The sequence below is a fragment of the Nycticebus coucang genome, chromosome 3, assembly GCF_027406575.1.
Source record: "Nycticebus coucang isolate mNycCou1 chromosome 3, mNycCou1.pri, whole genome shotgun sequence".
In the NCBI taxonomy this organism is placed as follows: Eukaryota; Metazoa; Chordata; class Mammalia; order Primates; family Lorisidae; genus Nycticebus; species Nycticebus coucang.
The window spans coordinates 148,207,383-148,227,726 of NC_069782.1; the positions used below are offsets into that span (position 1 = coordinate 148,207,383).

Here is a 20,344-nt window from a genome sequence, read left to right on the forward strand (position 1 = left end):
ATAAGAGTCAGTGGGAATAGCAAAACAGAAGATAGGACCCATGGCTAAAATGTATGAGGTAAAGAGGGGGGCAGCTAGGGAGCAGCATGGAGTAGGTGTCTAGACAGAGAGATGGGCATGGGCCTTGTAAAGCTATGTTGTCAAGGGTCTATAATATTCTGAAGGGTTTCAGCTTCCAGACAGTGAGGAACCATTCAATGAGGTTTTATCTGTTTTGTTCATTGGACTTAGGTGCACAACTGGATTTAATCATAATGCAATCCATTGATCCATATCTCAACCATTGTATTAGTTTCATGTTGCTCCTGTAACAAATTACTGCAAACTTAAGAGGCTTAAAAGAACATGAGTTTATTATTTTAGTTGTAGAGGTCGGAAGTCAAAAATCAGTTTTACTATGCTAAAATGAAGGTGTGGGCAAGGCTGGTTCCTTGCCTTTCCAGTTTGTAGAGGTTGCCTGCATGCCTTGTTTCTTGGCCCCTCTTCCATCTTCTGGAGGAGGCATACTGTCTTCTATCCTCTCTGAACCCTGCTTCTGTGCTTACATCTTCTCTTTCTGACTCTGATTCTCCTGCGTCCCTCTTCCACTTACAAGACCCCTTTGCCCTTTGTGATTACTTGGGCCAAGATTATCTCCTCGTATCAAAATTATTTTTTTTCTTTCTTCATTTTTTATTTTTTGAGACACTCTCACTCTGTCACCCTGGATGGAGTGCTGCAGCATGATAGCTCACAGCAACCTCAATCCCTTGGGCTTGAGCAATCCTCTTGCCTCCACCTCCTGAGTAGCTGGGAGTACAGACATGCACCACCACACCCGGCTAGTTTTTCTATTTTTAGTAGAGACAGGGTCTCACTCTTGCTCAGGCTGGTCTCAACCTCCTGAGCTCACTAAATCCACCCTCCTCAGTCTCCCAGAGTGCTACGATTATAGGCTTGAGCCACCTCATCAGTTTCCCATCTCAAAATTGTTAATCACATCTGTAAAGTCCCTTTACTATAACAACATTCACAAGTCCTGGGGATTAGGACATAGACAACATTAGTGGGCTGTTATTCAGTTCACCTTTTCTACCTTTATTTAGTTACTTTTCATACTAATAATAGCTGTAAACTGACCGCCCTAAAACAGTTATAATGGCAGCAATTTATATCTACATCTATGGTATGCCTCCTACACACACTAGCTCGTTTCCCTACCTCCCTCATCCTGGATCCCATCTTCATTATTTCTTGCTTTTCTTTTACAAAGTTTTATTCTACCTATATAGCCCTAAACAGTATGTGTAGTATACAAATATACATTTGAATTTTTTAACTTAATAAAAAGAATATGCCGGTGTGGTGCCTGTGGCGCAATGGGTAGAGCGCCGGCCCCATATACTGAGGGTGGCGGGTTCATATCCGGCCCTGGCCAAACTGCAACAAAAAAATAGCCAGGCATTGTGGCAGGCCCCTGTAGAGCCAGCTACTTGGGAGGCTGAGACAAGAGAATTGCCTAAGCCCAAGAGTTGGAGGTTGCTTGAGCTGTGATGCCATGGCACTCTACCAAGGGTGACAAAGTGAAACTCTGTCTCTAAAAAAAAAAGAATATGCCCACCACATACCATTAGAATGGCTGAAATCCAGAACACTGGCCACACCATATGCTGATGAGGATGTAAAGCAACAGGGATCCTTGTTCATTGCTGGTAGGAGTTCAAAATGGTACAGCCGCTCTGGAAGACAGCTTGGCAGTTTCTTGCCAAGCTAGACATAACTCCTAGGTATTTACCCAAACGAGTTAAAAACTTATGTTTACCTAAAAACTTATACTTAAATCTTTACAGCCTCTTTATTCCTAATTGCTCCAAACTCAAGGGGGGCTGTTGATTCTGATCAAGCAACCAAGATATCCTTGATTAAGCGAATGGATAAACTGTAGAACAAAGTGGTATGTCCATACAATGGGACATCATTCAGTGATAAAAAGAAACAAATTGTCAAGCCACAATAAGAAGAATCTTAAAACACTGTTGTTAAGTGAAAGAAGCTTATCTGTAAAGGTTACAAACTCTATGATCCTGACTACATGACATTCCGGAGATGGAAAAACTATGGACAATAAAAAGATGAGGGGTTCTGGCAGAGGAGGAGTGATAAACAAGTGAACATGGCATTTTTAGGGCAGTGAAACTATTCTGTACGATACTGTAATGGTGGGCACATGACATTGTGCATCTGTCAATACCTATAGAACTGTGCAACACAGTGAATCTTAATGTAAACAGTTAATAATAATGTATCAATATTGACTCATCAATTGCAACAAATGTACTAAAGTAAGATGGTAATCATAGGGGAAACTACGTTTGTGGTGGAAGTGAATGTATACAGGAACTCTCCTTTCTACATAATTATTCTATAAATGCAAAACAAAATAGTCTATTACAAAGAAGAAATTATGCCTTCGTCATCTTTTGAGACCTTTTTCTCATGAAACGTGAATAAGATTCAGCCATATTTTTTGTATATAGTTCATTAATTTTCACTATTACAAGATTATTTCAGTGTGAATATACCATGCTTTGCCTGATTTCTCACTCATGGATATTTGGGGTGTTTCAGGTTTTTACTATAATAATGCTGCCATGAACATCATTTTACCTGTCTTCTGTTACAGATGCGCAAGAGCTTTTCTTTGGTTGATTTGGGTCTATATCTAAAGGTGAAATTGTCAGGTCACAAGGTATATGAACATTTGATTTTACTGGATAATGTCAAACTATTACTTTCCCTTAACTGGGCATATGTATTTGCACTTCCCTTGGCATTATTTAGGAAGTTCTATAAGTGGATCCACATTCTCTTTGATGCTTGGTTTTGTCAGACCTTTTACATTTTCATCAATCAAAGTGTTCAATGACTTTGAACATCTCTTCATATCTTTTTTCTTTCTTTCTTTTTTTTAGAGACAGAGTCTCACTTTATCATCCTCGGTAGAGTGCCGTGGTATCACAGCTCGCAGCAACCTCCAGCTGTTGGGCTTGGTGATTCTCTTGCCTCAGCCTCCCGAGTAGCTGGGACCACAGGCGCTCGCCACAAGCCTGGCTACATCTCTTCATATTTTATTAGCCATATGTGTTTCCTTTTCTGTAAAATTTATGTTGGTATCTTTTTGTTTGTTTGTTTTTTAGATAGTCTTGCTTTGTCACCTGGGCTAGAGTGCCATGGCATCATCATAGCTCACAGCAATCCCAAATCTCTGGGCTCAAGCAATCCTCTTGCCTCAGCCTACTGAGTAGCTGGGACTACTGGTGCTTGCCACAAAGGAGTTTTTTATGTTAATCCTTTGTTGGTTATGTACATTGCACATTTCTTCTCCTGCTTTGTAATTTGTCTCTTTTTAAAAATGCCTTTAATTTAAAAATGGTCAAAGGTATTCACTGTGTGTGTGTGCACGTGTGTCTTTAAGAAAAATTTGTTTACCTCAAGGTCTAAATCATAAACTGATACCTATAAAAACTGCTAAGAGTTTTTAAAACTTTTCATTTGACGTTTAAGTCATGAATCTATCTGGAGTTAAATTTTGTATATGGGTGGAGTAGAGAACCAATTTTGTATTTCTCCATACGGGTAACCTTTATCTGCTAACTCATATACTCTTCCAATGATCCGACATGGTCTCTGCAGGAATGCCACTGTGCTCGTGAAGACGCAGCACTCAGAGGCGGTCTGCTAACCACACTCCTACAGAGTCACATCCCAGAGATTTTGCAGGTTCCTTTCCGCACTCTCTATTCTACTCCATTGCCTAACTTGTTGATGCCTGTACCAATAGGAAGGTATATCTTGGCTCGGCACCCATAGCAGAGTGGTTACGGTGCCAGCCACATACACCAAGGCTGGTGGGTTCGAACCCAGCCCAACCCAGCAAAAACAACAATGACAACTGTAACAATAAAAATAAAATAGCTGGGCGTTGCAGCAGGCGCCTGTAGTCCTAGCTACTTGGGAGGCTGAGGCAAAAGAATCGCTTAAGCCCAAGAGTTTGAGGTTGATGCCACAGCACTCTACCAATGGGGACAAAGTGAGACTCTGTCTCAAAAAAAAAAAAGAAAAGCTGTTCAGTTTAATGTATTGTTGTAGCAGCCTGAACAAACTAAGACACATATGCTCATTGCAGTATTAATCACAACAGCCAAAAGGTGAAACCCAAGCATCTCACAATGGATGATGAATGGATGGACAAAATGTGGATACACATACAATGCAATGTTATTTTTATTTGCTTTATAGGGGAAGAAAATTCTGACTACAGGGGGAGGAACTTTGAAGGCATTATGACAAGTGAAATAAGCTGGTCATGGAAGGAAAAGTCTTGTGTGGTTCCATTCACATTAAGTATGCGGAATGGTCAAATTCACAGACACGGAGAGTAGAATGGTGTTACCTGGGGACAGGGAGTTAGAGTTTAGGAAATAAGGCGTTTGAGTTTTGGAAGATGAACCACAGTTCTAGAGATGAATAGTACTGATGGGTGTACAACAATGTGAGTATACTTAGTCCACTGAACTAACCGTACACTTGAAATGACCAACATCGTCAATCTTAACCATTTTTTTTGGCCGGGGCTAGGTTTGAACCTGCCACCTCCGGCATATGGGACTGGTGCCCTACTCCTTGAGCCACAGGCACCGCCCAACATCGTCAATCTTATGTATATTTTACCACAATTTTTTAAAAAGTATACATTTTTTGGCGGCGCCTGTGGCTCAGTGAGTAGGGCGCCAGCCCCATATGCCGAGGGTGGCGGGTTCAAACCCAGCCCTGGCCAAACTGCAACAAAAAAATAGCCAGGTGTTGTGGCGGGTGCCTGTGGTCCCAGCTGCTTGGGAGGCTGAGGCAGGAGGATCACATAAGCCCAAGAGTTGGAGGTTGCTGTGAGCCGTGTGACGCCACGGCACTCTACCGGAAGGCGGTACAGTGAGACTCTGTCTCTACAAAAAAAAAAAAGTATACATTTTTTCTTTCAAAACTGAGTGGGTCTGTGGAAATCAGAAGGCTCTGAGAGAGATTTCTTCAAGAAAATGAAAAGTAGAGAATACCTAATTTATTTGATCTTATTGAAAGGAAAGCAAATCATTGAGGCAGAGTTTGGGGCTATTAATGGTAAGTCTGTAGAAAACCAAGTGGACAGAGAAGAATATATTCACTAACTCCTTAGGAAGAGAGCTGAGGTGTGCACAGAGGCGTTTTGGGAGGTCGAGGAGTTCAAGACCAGCCTGGGCAACATAGCAAGCTCACCATCTCTACAAAAAATAGAAATAAAGATAGGGAGGTTAATACTAAAAATTTAGTTCAGAGTTAAAAGTAGATGACTCTCGGGAATAAAAAATAGAAGAGGTCCCAGGAGGGGAATTTCTGATTTTCTTAATGAGATATATTTGATTCTTTAAAGTATGTGTATAGATCTGATAAGAATTAAAATTAATCTAAAAGAAGAAAAGCATCAACATGGCTGCAACAGTGGAAAAACTAACTCTCCCTTCTGCCCATATTGGGTTTTAATCCTGACAGTGCCCTGTAGATGACAAAAGGCCCTACATTTCATAAAATCTGGCAACTAAAACATAAATGGCAAAAGGCAGACCTAAAGTTAAATTAGACAAATAAGGATGATAGGCAGTTTGAAAGTACAGCCCATAGCAAGCTCTGGCCCTACTGTTGTCAGAAGCTGTAAGATTTAAGTCATTTAGAAACAATTAGAAAGGTTCGGTGCCTGTAGCACAGTGGTTACGGCACCAGCCACATACACCGAGGCTGGCAGGTTTGAACTTGGCCCAGGCCAGCTAAAACGGCGCCTGTGGCTCAGCGGGTAGGGCACCGGTCCCATATGCCGGAGGTGGTGGGTTCAAACCCAGCCCCGGCCAAATTAAAAAAAAAAAAAAAAAAAAAAAAAAAAGAAACAACAATGACAACTGTAACAATGACAACAACAATGATAACTGTAACAAAAAATAGCCAGGTGTTGTGGCGGGCACCTGTAGTCCCAGCTATTTGGGAGACTGAGGCAAGAGAATCACTTAAGCCCAAGAGTTGGAGGTTGCTGTGAGCTGTGATGCCACGGCAGTCTACCAAGGGCGACATAGTGAGACTCTGACTCAAAATAAAAAAAAATAGAGGGCGGCACCTGTGGCTCAGTCCGTAGGGCGCCGGCCCCATATACCGAGGGTGGCGGGTTCAAACCTGGCCCCAGCCGAACTGCAACAAAAAAATAGCCGGGCATTGTGGCGGGCGCCTGTAGTCCCAGCTACTCAGGAGGCTGAGGCAAGAGAATTGCTTAAGCCCAGGAGTTGGAGGTTGCTGTGAGCTGTGTGATGCCCCGGCACTCTACCCGGGGCCATAAAGTGAAACTCTGTCTCTACAAAAAATAGAAACAATTAGAAAAATCACTGCCAGGTGCAGTGACTCATACCTGCAGTCCCACTACTTCAGGAGGTGGAACCAGGAGGATTGCTTGAGGCCAGGAATTTGAGACCAGCCTCAGCAACATAGTGAGACCCATCTCTACAAAAAAAATTTTGGCCAGAGGGGGTGGCGTCTATATCTGTAGTACTAGCTACTCAGAAGGCTCAAGTGGGTGGATCACTTGAGCCCAGGACTTTGAGATTACAGAGAGCTATGGTATTGCCACTAATACTCCAGCTGCAGTAACAGAGTAAGACTTCATCTCTAAAACAGAAAAAAAAATCCAGAAATTTCTGATCTACATGACAAGTAGAATCCTGAAATCTGTGGGCCATGCCAGTTGGGGACTGGGAATCTGCTAAATCCTGGGAAGGTTTAACTCCTTGCTGGTCCCAGTCATCAATTAAGGTCTCACTGGTGGCCTTAATTTCCCACTCCCTTGTGTTTTAGCACAAATCCTAACTTTAGATTTTCATTTTGTCACTCCTTTTCACTGGTAGCAAGGACGCCAGAGGAAAATTGGATAACTTTGTTAATTGGCACCATCATAAACCCGTTAGGTTCTCCTGAGAGCTATTTGGCATCCCTTAGGTGGCTCAGTTTTCTCTCCTATCACACATGCAATAGCACTGCAGGATTGTTGTGAAAATTCAATGGAACAATACACATGGTCCAGGGGAAGGTACAGAGTGAGGAATAGATGTCATCATTACAAGCTAGGAGCATCCACCATCCCCACCAGATCCCTTCTCCCCTGCCTGCATTTGATCACAAATTCCTGCCCATTTCCCCTTTCACTTATAATCTAAATCTGTCCTTTCTCTATCTTTACTTTTCCCACCTTGGTCTGTAATTCTCATTGATTATTTTAATGCCTTTCCTTCCTGCAATTATTCTATCCCCACTCCAATATAGTGTCCATGTTGCCACTCATCATTCTTTCCTTTTTTCGTTTTTTTTTTAATTCGACTTCAAGTGCACAAAATTGGATTTATTATAATACTTGATTTGCAACATAATGTCATCATTGGCCCATGTGTGGCCCTTTTATTTCATTCATGTTTTTTTTTTTTAATAAAAACACCACCAAACAACACCATTTATTATCATTTTGAAACAACATAAAGGTAACCACCACCACACCAACAAATGTTTCAGAACTACAAAACCAACACAGTATGCCTCCAAATCCGGTACTGCCCTTTCGACAATTTCTCACTTCACTGGTCATTTCTAGTTGGAGACACTTTGTAGCAGTGATGTTATCTCCTTTTAGCATGATCCGACCCAGTTGTTTTCTTGACTTTGTTTTACAATGAATCTCTTCAGCATCATCTAATACAAGGTTCATATACTCATCAAAACCAATGATATAGCCCTCTATCCGCATATTTACTTGCTCATAGAGCCACACCTGAATCTGGGATCTATTTTGTAAGTATCTGAAGATGAGGTTGATGGGCTGCACCATCACCTTCTGCACTTTCTGGCCCTGGCCGCGGTACGCCATGGCGGAATCTCACAAAGACCACACTAACCAGCACGCTATCCCAGAAAGAAACCTATTTCATTCATGTTTTAATGAAATAATGAACAAGAATGATCTGACCATCTAAACTGGGAACTAGTGCATCGATAATAATTTATATATACTTGCAAGTTTCTTTTATTTCCCATTCCTCCATCTTCTTCTCATTAACAGACATAAACCCTGTTATGAATTTTTAGTTTATCATTCCTTTATCTTCCAAAAAAGAATTTTCATGCATATATGTATATACATTATTTGGTTTTCATTTCTGTAACTTTAAAAAAAGTATATAATGCTATGTGTAATCTTGCTTTTTTCACTCTGTCCTATTATTACCTTGGCTAGAATTTTTATTTTTATTTATTTATTTATTTATTTTTCAGTTTTGACCAGGGCCAGGCTTGAATACACCACTCCCAGTTTATGGGGCTGGTGCCCTACTCCTTGAGCCACAGGCACCACCCAAAATTTTTTAAAAAACCAATCTGACAATACCAGTTTGTGGTGAGTATGGGAACACTTGGAATGCTCAGATGTTGTTGGTAGAAAGGCAAAATGGCATAACCACTGTGGCAAAGTTTAGCAGTTGCTTATAAAATTAAACATATGACCCAGAAATCCTACTCCAAGTTATTTAGCCAAGTAAAAGGAAAACCGGTACAGGAATGTTTATACTACAGCTTTATTCATACTCACCCCAAACTGGAATTATCCTGTGATGGTTAATTTTATGTGACAATTTGACAAGACCATGGTCCCAGTTGTTTGATCATATTAGTGTTCCTAGACTCTTGATGTTGCTGTAAAGGTATTTTTAGATGTTATTAGCATTTAAAATCATACAAACTTTAAGTTGACTCTTGATAATAGGGATGGACTTCATCCAATCAGCTGTAGATCTCACAAGTGAAAACTAAGGTTTCCCAGAGAAGACGGCATTCTGCCTTAAGACTGGAACATAGAAATCCTCCCTGAGTTACCAGCCTGTTGGCCTGCCCTTAAACCCTGCGGATTTTGGACTTACCAGCTGCCACAAACACGGGAACCAATTCCTTAAAATAAATTCCTATTCATTCTAGATAGGATAGACTCCCTGGAGAACCCAGACGGATACACATTCCAAATGCTCTTAAACTTCTGAAGGGAGAAACAAACTGTGGTCTATAATACTTACCAGCCAAGGGAATGAAATATTGATACATGCAACAGCAGGGATGACTCTCAAATGCACTGTGTTAAGTGAAAGAAGCCAGATCCAAAGGGCTACATACTGTGTGACTTCATGTATATGAAATTCTGAGAAAGGAAAAACTGTAGGGATAGAAAACAGATCAGTGGTTTCCAGGGACTGAGGGCTAGGGAAGGAGGTAACCACAAAGGGGTCTAGGAAATTTGGGGGTATTATGGAACTGTTTCATAGTGAGATTTTGTGATGGTTACATGACTGTATGTAGATTATAACTTCAAAACATACTCAAAAATTAATAGAAAAACATAACATGATTGAGGCAGTCATATAAAGATTATTTTACCTGATTATTTGAAAAGAAACACAAAGTAAAGAGTATAACTGCCTATTTAAATTTATTAACTACAAGCTGGGTGCGGTGACTCAGGCCTGTAATCCTAGCACTCTGGGAGGCTAAGGTGGGACGATCACTTGAGCTCAGGAGTTTGAGACTAGCTTTAGCAAGAGCGAGACCCTATCTCTACTGAATAGAGAAAAATTAGCCAAGTAGTGTGTGCTCCTGTAGTCCCAACTACTCAGGAGGCTGAGGCAGGAAGATCAATTGAACCAAGAAGTTTGAAGTTGCTACGAGCTAGACTGACATCATGGCAATCTAGCTTGGAGCAATAGAGACTTAAGACTTTGTCTTAAAAACAAACAAAAAAATAGCAAGTAGAGGTTGAAAATAATTCGGTAATATAGTAATATCTAAATAATTATGTCTATTAAATTCTAATTAATGTATACACCCTATATAAATTAAATATGATTTAATTTTATATTTTAAATATTGTCATTTAAGAAGTTTATACCAAAGAAAACTCCAATACTGAGACTAGTTAAAACAAAAAAAAACATGTGGTTGCACATAGCTGTCAATTTTCTTTGCTGTATAATATTCCATTGCATGAACAAAATGATTTATTCGTTTTTCTATTAATCTGCATTTGGGCTGTTTTGAGTTTTATGCTATTGTGAATAATGTTGCTGTGGATATTAAAGTGTTGATTTCATTAATCCCTTTCCTGAAAATCTTTGATCATCCTTTTTGTCTGTAGGATACACTGAGTGTGGCTTACATGGCTGCATCTGTGTATTCTCTTATGCCTTAACTTTTGTCTGGGTTTAACCAATGGGGAGGACCAGCTAGGTTGGCCAGATGAAAAACAGGACTCCCGGTTAAATTTGAATTTTGGAAAAAACCATAATATAAGTTTTTAGCATAAGTATTTCTGTGTAATCTGACAACCCTAGTTCTGGCAGGAAGGAGGAAAAAGAAGACAGCATTTACTCCTCCAGCTTCCTGCCTTCTGAGTGGCCACAGTGGGCTGGTCACAACCTCCGCCCAGGTCCCGACCTCTTCCAGACAGCCCTCGCCACACAGCTCACCAGGTGCTATTAATATTATCCATCAGCCCAACCAAGTTAGGCTCAGTCGGGCCTACGAGTGGTAGCTAACAGCTCTCAGCTATTACTAGTCCCAGAGTGCTGTACCAGCCTTCCCTACTGCTGTTACTCAACCCTGCCCACACTTTGGTAATCAGATCCTTATTATGTTCTGTTCATTTCCCCCATTTGTGTGTCCTGCGGCTCCTCTTGGTCTGAGACAGAGGTTCGGGTCTTTCTTTCCTTGGTCCTCCCACCGCAGTCTGTGCAGACCCTCAGAACGCCTTGAGAGGGGCAGAGAGCAGCAATGCCCCCACCACAGGCTGAGGCTCTCAGATTCAGGGCAATCCCTCTGACACGTTCCTGTCAGTTGGTGGTCACTAGTATCTTCCTAGGGGCAGGTGAAAACTGTTCCCAGGACCTCACACCTTCCTTTCTGCTCTGTGCAGGTGAGGCAGACTCCATACTCTGATGCTCCAGGCTTCCTGCAATTATTGTCTATAACCACCAAATACCCAGTAGTTTCTTCAGTCTGCCAACATGCGTCGAACACTTTCCCCCATATTCTCTCGGTTAAATCAACCACACATGGTGCCCAGTTTATGATTTTTCAACTTTACAATGGTGCTAAAGTGATAGCATTCAGCATGCTCCTCCATTTACGATGGGGTTATATCCAGATAAACTCAGCTGAAAATTTCGACTGAGGATATTTTCCATTTACAATGGAAGGTAGCCCCATGAGAAGCGGAGGAGCATCTGTCCTATAATCTCTGTTTTTCTCACTGGACCCTGACTGATACAGCATTATTATATCCACTTTAAAGATGAGGAAACAGATTAAGAAGCACGCACCAAGTCGGTGCTGCCCTCTGGAGCCCTCACTACAGTTCATATCAGCACTGTTCATCCACAGCAACTGACAGTTGTCCTACGTGGCCAATGGCTTGTTACAGAGTATTACGATGACAAGAATTTGAAGTTGATGTCACCATAGGAAGAGCTCTGTTCAACATCTGCTGACTCCAGCTCATGGGCCAGCAGAGGGAGCTCCGTTCCCAAGGAGCCGGCCACCTGGCCGACCCTGGGGAATCAGGGCATCACCGTCCCTGTCTGTCACACGATGACCAAGAAGTCTGGGGAAACATGGCACAGGGGTCCGGGGAGACAGCAGGCCCCTTGAGCGGAAGGGAGAGGAAGTGAGGCAACATCTACTAAGCCCCAGGAAATGTGTTAATTTAATTTTTAAAAGATTAAACCAGAGCTGCCTTGTTTGGAGCAGGTCGTCCTCCAGCAGAAGAAATTTATCATCCCTTCGTGTCCTCTTCCCGCACCACGCCTCACTTCACCCCAAGCTTAAGAGGAGCATCTCTGGAGGGCTACTTTTGCCAGTGGACAGAGTTACTGAGTAAAAGGGACTTTGGGTAAAGGCATGGCTCCTTCCTAATCGCCACCACCTGCCAGGAGTGCAGAGGGCAGTCTGCTCCTTCTCCGGGGGACACTAGACCACCCTGCCATTCCTTCTGTTGTCCCTCTCTCTGGAGACCCGCACCAGCTCTGCACTTGACTTAGAGGCTCTCTTGCCCTTGCTCTTTGGATCCATTCTCCCGGATGATGATGGGTCTGGATGAAACTGACACTTCCATATCCCAGCAGGAAAATCTGAAACTCAAGTCTGAGCCCTGGGAAGTAAAAACGAGACCTTGGAGCCTGTACATCGGCCTCACAGCCCAGTCAACTTGGACAAAAAGGGCACCTGTAGGTCCAGCCAGCTTACCACTCTCTCTGCATTGGGGTTTAGAGGGAACAGCCAGGAACTTCCTGGCCTGTTTACCGGCCTTTGGCTCCTCCTATACCTGCACCTACCTGCTTTGGAACTAGGTCTTGGTAGAAGTGAGAGGCCAAAGGTGAAATTTGGGCATTTCTCTTTTTGTCGTTGCTTTTGTTTTCTTTTGAGACAGGGTCTTGCTCTTTTGCCCAGGCTAGACACTGCCCAGGTGAAGTGGCATCATCATAGCTTGCTGCAACCTTGAACTTCGGGGCTCAGGAGCTCCTCCCTGGCCTGAGTCTCTCACATAGCTGGGACTACAGGCATGCACCATTACCCGTGGCTACTTTTTCTGTATTTTTGTGGAGTCGGGGTCTTGTTATGTTATTCAGGCTGGTCTCAAACACCTGGTTCAAGCATTCCTCCTGGCTCAGACTCTGTAAGTGTTAGGATTACAGGTATGAACTACCATGCCTGGCATCCTGAGTCTTTTCTCATATGCTGGATGTCCTTCGTTCTTGAAGTCAGCTTCTAAACGCTGGCAAAGCTCAGCCCCAGGCCTGCCTCTCTTAGAATCTTGCCTAGAGGTTTGCCCCCTCTGCACTTGCACAATATTTGTTTAGTCCCAAGCCTGCGATGTGATCTTTCTGTTCAGCAGCAGTAGAGGGCTGCTGGGAAAGGCCACCAGGAAGAGCCAGATGTTAAATATCTCTCCCACACAGAACAAAAACAAGCAGATGTATATTTAAAAAGCAGATGTGTATTAGGGGCAGCTAAAGCTGTCAAGGGGTCTGGGTAGAGCATCAAGGTGGGAGATGGGATCGGCATGAATTGCTGGCTGGGGAAAGAAAAGGCTATACGGGCAATACGTAAGGTTCACAGTTTTGCCAAGGGTCCTCACAGTAGGTGTCTGTGGTACTGATGAAGTTATCCATGCTTCCTCTGATTCTAGTGCCTGGGGTCACCAAAGCCTGAGACCTGGCATCTTACCATTTAATTCATCATGAGATATAGGCGTTTGTCTTAATGTGTCCTATGACCCCTACAGTGCCAGGCATTTGCCTCTGCACTGGACGAGTGCCCAGCAGACAACTGGTGATTGAGTTAGTAGAGAATCCCTGCAGATGTCTGTGCTCTGACCTGCTTGAGGGGATTGATAACTAAGTTGAGCATCTGCTGTGGTAGCTGCTGCCTCCACCAGCAGCTCAGTTTGCAAGGGCAACTGCAGCCTCCTTCTCCATTGATCTCCCTCCTCTCAATGAATTCTCCACACAGCACTCAAGTGATCTGTTTGAAAGGATAGAAATCAGACTATCCCACCCTCAGCTTAAAATCTCCCATGGCCCCTCATAGCATTTACAATGAAATCCAAACTTGTGGCTGCGGCCTAGACAGACCTGCAAGATGTAGCCCCTGTTCACTTAGTTTCTTCTCCTCTTCCTTGCTGTGGTCCAGTCTCCTGGGCTTTTCTTAAATATTCCAACTCCCTTCCCACTCCCTGGACTTTGGCCTTTTTCTCCTTTGCATTCATTTTCCCAGAGCTGGGCCCTTCTTATCTACTAATGGGCCCCCTCCCTAACTTCCCATGGAGAGTAGATTTTCCTAGTTACTCTCTATTTCATCCTCTGTTTCCTTCGTGGTACTAATTACAAGATCTATCTATTTTGCTTGCTTGCTTGTTTGTGTCAGTCTCCCCAACTAGGATCCAAGCCCCAGCAGGGCAGGAACACGTGGACAACTCATCCTATTGTCTGTTGCGCCTCTAGCTCCCCGCCCCGTATGCCGTGGATGGCATGCCAGGTGCTGCCCCACCTAGGCCCTACCCAAGGGAATGAAAAGCTCTGCAAAATCATCAGAGCTGCACCCCTGACCCAGTGCAGCTCAGCGCCCAGCCACCCCATCTACTTACTGTCAGAATTTCCGTTGGCACCAGGAGCTGAAAGGAGTTTAGCAGCAGAGCCAACCACTGTGTTCCTCCACAAATTTGACTCCCTGTTGCTCCTAGTATTAACTCTGGTTCTGGGCCCTTCCACTTCAATTAAGAGTTGGCACATTTCAAAATACCTCCGAACAGCAGGACACTGATTGAATTTGAGGTACTGGGAAGCCAAAGGGAAAATATAATAGTAAAACCACTGGTCCTTTTATATTGTGGTTAAAAGCTCGAACAAACAGCTATTACATCTCCTTTAAGGTTCCATTCTGTTCCAAATTCATCTGGAACAAGCACAGTAACTTACACAGCTTTTAACCTGCTCATGGGCATGTCCGTTCTGCCAGTAGTGCTCTAGGTTCGAGGTTCCGGTTTGTCTCCCAGCAGTGCTGGTTGTTTGTATCCAATGTGGGCCAAGTCTACACCGTTTGTAAATTTTGAAATGTATTTGAATTATTCAAACGGTGGTTTACATGCACTTTCACATATAACATCTCTGAACAAATAGGCGATTATATATTTTATTTGTTTATTTTTGTTTCTAATCTTTTCAATTTTCAATTTTTTTTATTTATTTATTTTCATAGAGATGAGGATCTCTCTACGTTGCCCAGGTTAGTGTTGAACTCCTGGTCTCAAGTGCTCCTCCTGCCTCAGCCTTCCAAATACTTGGATTATAAGCATGAAACACTGCATCCAACCATAACTATATAGTTCAAATGTTCTCTTTAGGGCATATAAACTATGGCACATGCATTCAACAAAATACCACCCAGACATTTAAAGAGAATGTGGGGGATCCGTATGCATTAATATGGAAACGGTCTCAAGATTGTTTCTAAGTAAAAACAGCACGTTGTAGAGCAGTAAGTGTAAATGTCTCTCTATGTGCGGGTACATGTCAATGTATTTTCTTGTCAGCATGGCATATTTCTAGGTTTTTCTTTTTTTTTTTGGCCAGGGCTGGGTTTGAACCCACCACCTTCGGCATATGGAGCCGGTACCCTACTCCTTGAGCCACAGGCGCCACTCCAGCATGGCATATTTCTAGGAGAAGCTAAGTTATCTCTGGATGTATAATGGTTATAATTATAAGCACTAAGGTAGCTCAAGGGCTCTTGTTCTCTGCAGGCATGGTCCCAAGTGCCTTTCCGGAGCCTCCGATTCTTCTCTGCAGTAACCCTAAGAGGAAAACAATAGCTCTCATTTATGGATTAGGAAACTGAGGCCAGGAGAAGCAAAATTAACTCAACTTCACTCAACCTATACCATTTGAGGTGTTAAAAAAAAAAAATCAAGTCTGTATTAATTCTTTTTTTTTTTTTTTTTTTTTTTTTTTTTGTAGAGACAGAGTCTCACTTTATGGCCCTCGGTAGAGTGCTGTGGCCTCACACAGCTCACAGCAACCTCCAACTCCTGGGCTTAAGCAATTCTCTTGCCTCAGCCTCCCGAGTCGCTGGGACTACAGGCGCCCGCCTCAACGCCCGGCTATTTTTTGGTTGCAGTTTGGCCGGGGCCGGGTTTGAACCCGCCACCCTCGGTATATGGGGCCGGCGCCTTACCAACTGAGCCACAGGCACTGCCCGTCTGTATTAATTCTATCATTAAAAAACAAACTCTCATATTTAAAAAATTTTTCCCTCTTACAGAGAACCAAAAAGGGGTATGAAAATGTTCAGTCATGTTCTGTTCTGGCAGTGAACGAAAACCCAGGTGTGTCACTTCTAGCCAGAGGCCCTTTGTTCCGCAGCCTCACGTGGAGAAAGGTGGTCAGGAATCCTCCGGACCCACATGCACAGCTCTGCAGAAGCAGGAGGGAGGAAGGGCTGGCCAGAGGCCCTCAGGAACAAGTGACTGGTTTTCCTAAGTGTGTGATTATGGACAGGCTGACCACCCACCCCTTCTCCATCATGGTGAACTAAGGGACTCCTCCAAACTGAAGGGCAGCGCTGACCCCCATGTAGCTTGAAAAATTCAGGATTAGTTGCTAGCTGCAACCTTTTATCCATCAGCATCCAGATAAAACCATTATTATTTAATGCCCCTTGGGATGCCAAACCTCACTCAAATCTTCATTGGATACCTGCAACTGCTCTTAAGGTTGGGCATCCCCATTTTAACAGCAAACTATTTGGCACCTTGTGAATATAAGTGATGTAAGTCCGACAGACAACTGCAAAGTTAGGGCTCACTCGACCTCAGGCCCGTCTGGCTCTTTGCTAACCCCGCGCTGGGCTACTGCAGCTGTGCCAGATGTTGCAGATTTCACATGTTGAGCCCTCCCTGATTAAACATTCTTCAATCACGTTGTGAAGCACCTGAAAAACAAACAAGGACAGGTGCCTGTTTCCTGAACCCAAAAAACCTCTGCTTTACTCCATGCCACTTCCACACTGGGGGAACGTTCAGCAAGGTAGCATCTGCTGTCAGGTCACCCCGTTGCCACCTCCCTAATGACCTCTTAAACTGCCCTGAGCCTCAAGACCTTCCAGGATTGACTGCTGTATCCTGCAGTTTCCCCTGGGCTCTGGTTTCTCAACCTCCATGGACCGACAGTTCTGTCCCCTACTGACTGGAGCCCCATTGCAACCTAAAGATAGAGCTTGGAAATGCAAAGGTTGGCCTCTGCAAATCTTAGGGGGACTCACTGGGCCCTGAATCTCATGCTCTAGATATCTAGTGTCTTGAACACAAGATCCTGGGGCAGTTTCTGAAGGACTATCTGATTCTAACAATGACAGTGAAGGGCAAAGTTCTACCCTGCTAATCTCCTGGCACTCCCTTCTTTGCACTGAATAGTGAGCTGCCTGGAATAGCACATATGTGTGTGCACATGTACAAGCATGGAATGGCACGTGTGTGTGCACACGTACAAGCACACGCACACCCTGTTTCATACCTTTGGAGCTTTACTCGCTCTTTCTCTTGCTTGTAATACCCTCCCTTCCTTTCTTCGCACAGTTGACTATTCCTTATTCATGAAGATTCAGTTCAGGGGGCCACTTCCTGAACCCCAAGCTGAGCTAATGCTTTCACAGCACTAGGGTTTAGCACCACGCTGGACTATTACATGGAAATGACCTGGTAATGCATCTCCCCAACTAGACCATAAGTCTTTAAAGATAGGGACCACACCTGGCTCCCCTGTGGTTCTGAGTCTCACCAGTGTTGGGTGTGCTGCAGGTGCCCAGGAAGATACGCAGCTCTGTCCAGCAATTGTGCTGGCAGCCTCCAGGTGGCCTTGTCCTGTGTCACAGCCTCTGTGTAGGCTCCCTCTGTGCAGATTCATGACTTCAGTGCCAGGGCTTGTGCGTTTGCTGCTTATCGAGGTTCATCTGAAAGAAGTTGTAATTGAAACAGCTTCCAGGATGGAAAAAACACTTCTAGAATTTAATTTCCAAGCTTGCAGGCTGGATCATTCAAGATGATTACAGGCACATTGCTGTTGCCTGTGCTGAATCCAGATGGGTATGTTTTCTCAGCTAAGAAATGTTAATCCTGTCTTTGGCCTAGAAATGTCTGGCACTCACTTTGGAGGAAATTAGAAAAATAGGGTAGTACATCTAGCTAGGCTCAGTTATATTTCTCTCAAAGACTTTTTTTTTTTTCCCCCCAAAACAGGATGGGAAAGAGGATCTGTTAATTCCTTTTTTTTTTTTTTTTGCTCTGTCATCCAGGTTGGATGACACAAGATCCAAGATCTGCAGTGGCACAATCACAGCTCACTGCAGCCTGGAATTCCTGGGTTCAATCGATCTTCCTGCCCGGCTAATATTTTTTTCTTATTTTTTGTAGATATGGAGTCTCACTATGTTGCCCAGAATGGTCTTAAACTCCTGATCTCTGGTGATCCTCCCCCTTAGTCTCTTGAGATCCCAGATGTGAATCACTGTGCCAATTGGGAACTTGAGGCTGTTGAGGGACCTTTGCTGGGCGGAAGATAGTGCGCTACTGTCACTGATTTTAAAGGCCAGAAGAAAAACCCCATGTATTCGGTTGTTAGCACCATCACAAGGCTCGCCAAATGACCCCAAGGCTTAAATGCTGACAGAGGGGCCTACGGGGACAGGGAGTAGAGAACTAAGTCTGTTCTCCTCCAAAGGCCTTGTGTAAGTGTGTGCATGAAGCCAAATGACGAGGAACAGAATAGCCTACAAAGTTACCGAGACCTGGCTTCTTTCTAAAAATCTTACATTCCTTAAATGACTCTTTTTTTTTTGTAGAGACAGAGTCTCACTTTTTGGCCCTCGGTAGAGTGCCATGGCATCACACAGCTCACAGCAACCTCCAACTCCTGGGCTTAAGTGATTCTCTTGCCTCAGCCTCCCGAGTAGCTGGGACTACAGGCGCCCGCCACAACGCCCAGCTATTTTTTGGTTGCAGTTCAGCCAGGGCCGCGTTTGAACCCGCCACCCTCGGTATATGGGGCTGGCGCCTTACCGACTGAGCCACAGGCGCCGCCCCTTAAATGACTCTTTGAGGTAGACACCTCCACCACTCACACCACTGACAGGTGAAGAAATCAAGATTCAAAGAGCGACTCATCCACAGGACTCCTAGATGCTTTACAAACACTTTTACAACTTTTTTTTTTTTTTTTTTGAGACAGTGTTTGGCTCTATTGCCCAGGCTGGAGTGCAATGGTAAGATTATAACACATTGTAACCTTGAACTCCTAGGCTCAAGTGACCCATCCACCTTGGCCTCCCAATGTGCTAGGATTTTAGGAATAAGCCACCACATCCGACCCACTTTTACAACTTTAAACAAATTTTTAAAACCCCCATCTGTTCTATCCTAATGTTTGGAAAAGAAAACGAAAAAAATATATATATACATATATAACCCATATGTTGACGACATACCCAGCCCCGTTGGCCGGGTGGCTCCTCTTGCCCTGTGTAATAAAGACGCAAGATCCTTTGGCAGATGCTCCCAGGAAGTAGGGTAGGGGGCCCTTTTGTCCCTAAACATTTCTTCCGTGCAGTGCTTGGTCTCTCAAGACAGCAGGGACAACAGATTCATTAACCCAGTGAGGGAGCAGCCACCTGCCCGTCCAGTTAGAGCTCTCTAAGGCTCTGCCTTTGGTTATGAGTGCAGTAAGTGGTGAGAGGGAGGCCTGGGGCTTTTGGAAGCCAAGTGACCCTGCATATATTTCTGGGCCTCCTGTGCCACCTTCCTTTGGATGCTAGGGAGGCGAGAGTCTCTCTTTGTTCGTCAAGAGTGCCACCTTGTGATACCAGCACCAAGAGTGAAAACTGAACATCCCTCAACCCCTAGTTCAGGCCTGTGAATCATCCCAACTGCCCTTGCTTTGCAATAGGCTCTGTCTGCAGTGCTCTGTAATTAGTTAATGAACTATCCAAATGATATTTCTGTAGTCATTCAACCAGCTCCATCCTCAGGGTGCTGATTGTATTTGAGGTTATTTAAAAGCATTATTGTATCTAAATAGAGTTTACATCAGCAGACAGCATAATTAGTAATCTGCTTTGCCTGGTGTTTCTAAATTGTGCTATAAACTGCCTGGTGAGTCGTGCAAAAATGGCTGCACCAACAGCACTGCTATGATCCCCAGCCCAGTGGGGATTCTCTGCCAGAAACAACCAATCTCATCAAAGAGGAGAAGTTGGAGAAGCAACGTATGGCTGGAATCCAGTTGACCTTGCTTTAGAACAGACTGTTTCCAAGAGGCCCTGCACTGGCTCATTTGATCATCATCTTTGGATGTCGACTAATTTTTCCCTATTTTTACTTTACAGGAAAATACTTGGACACCAATCTTGGTCTGTGTTCTTTTACCACCTTTTGAAGATGTTAGAGTTACACAGTTAAAAAGCATGGTGGTTATGGCCGAGCGAATATCTTCAGACCTCTATTTCTTGATAAAGTGGGGCTCATGAGAGAGACAGTAAGGAGCTGACATTTTGGTCTTGATCATGTGTCAGACGCTGTTCTAAGTGAGTTACATGAATTATCTCATGATAGCCTCATGCTAACTCTGTGAGATACTATTATTAGGCACTATAACTAGGTACTATTTTTTTT

General features: G+C 43.7%; 1 protein-coding gene and 1 long non-coding RNA gene across 2 annotated transcripts in view; both read right to left on the reverse strand.

Annotated features, from left to right (window-relative positions):
- Positions 1-7,459: 7,459 nt before the first annotated feature.
- Positions 7,460-8,029, reverse strand: LOC128581614 (small nuclear ribonucleoprotein E-like). Its single transcript, XM_053584674.1, has one exon. It carries the CDS (start codon positions 7,958-7,960, stop codon positions 7,475-7,477), a length of 486 nt encoding a protein of 161 aa, XP_053440649.1. The 5' UTR covers positions 7,961-8,029; the 3' UTR covers positions 7,460-7,474.
- A 6,176-nt stretch (positions 8,030-14,205) lies between these two features.
- LOC128582273 (uncharacterized) overlaps positions 14,206-20,344 on the reverse strand; it is a 29,599-nt gene continuing 23,460 nt past the window's right edge. Inside the window, exons 2-4 of the long non-coding RNA XR_008379016.1 lie at positions 17,460-17,631; positions 16,435-16,614; positions 14,206-15,478 (exon numbers count right to left, since the gene is read on the reverse strand). This is a non-coding gene — a long non-coding RNA (uncharacterized LOC128582273). The remainder of the gene's footprint in view (positions 15,479-16,434; positions 16,615-17,459; positions 17,632-20,344) is intronic.

Coding starts and splice junctions, on each gene's coding strand:
- LOC128581614 (XM_053584674.1), bottom strand. CDS start 7,960: ATGGCGTACCGCGGCCAGGGCCAGAAAGTGCAGAAGGTGATGGTGCAG.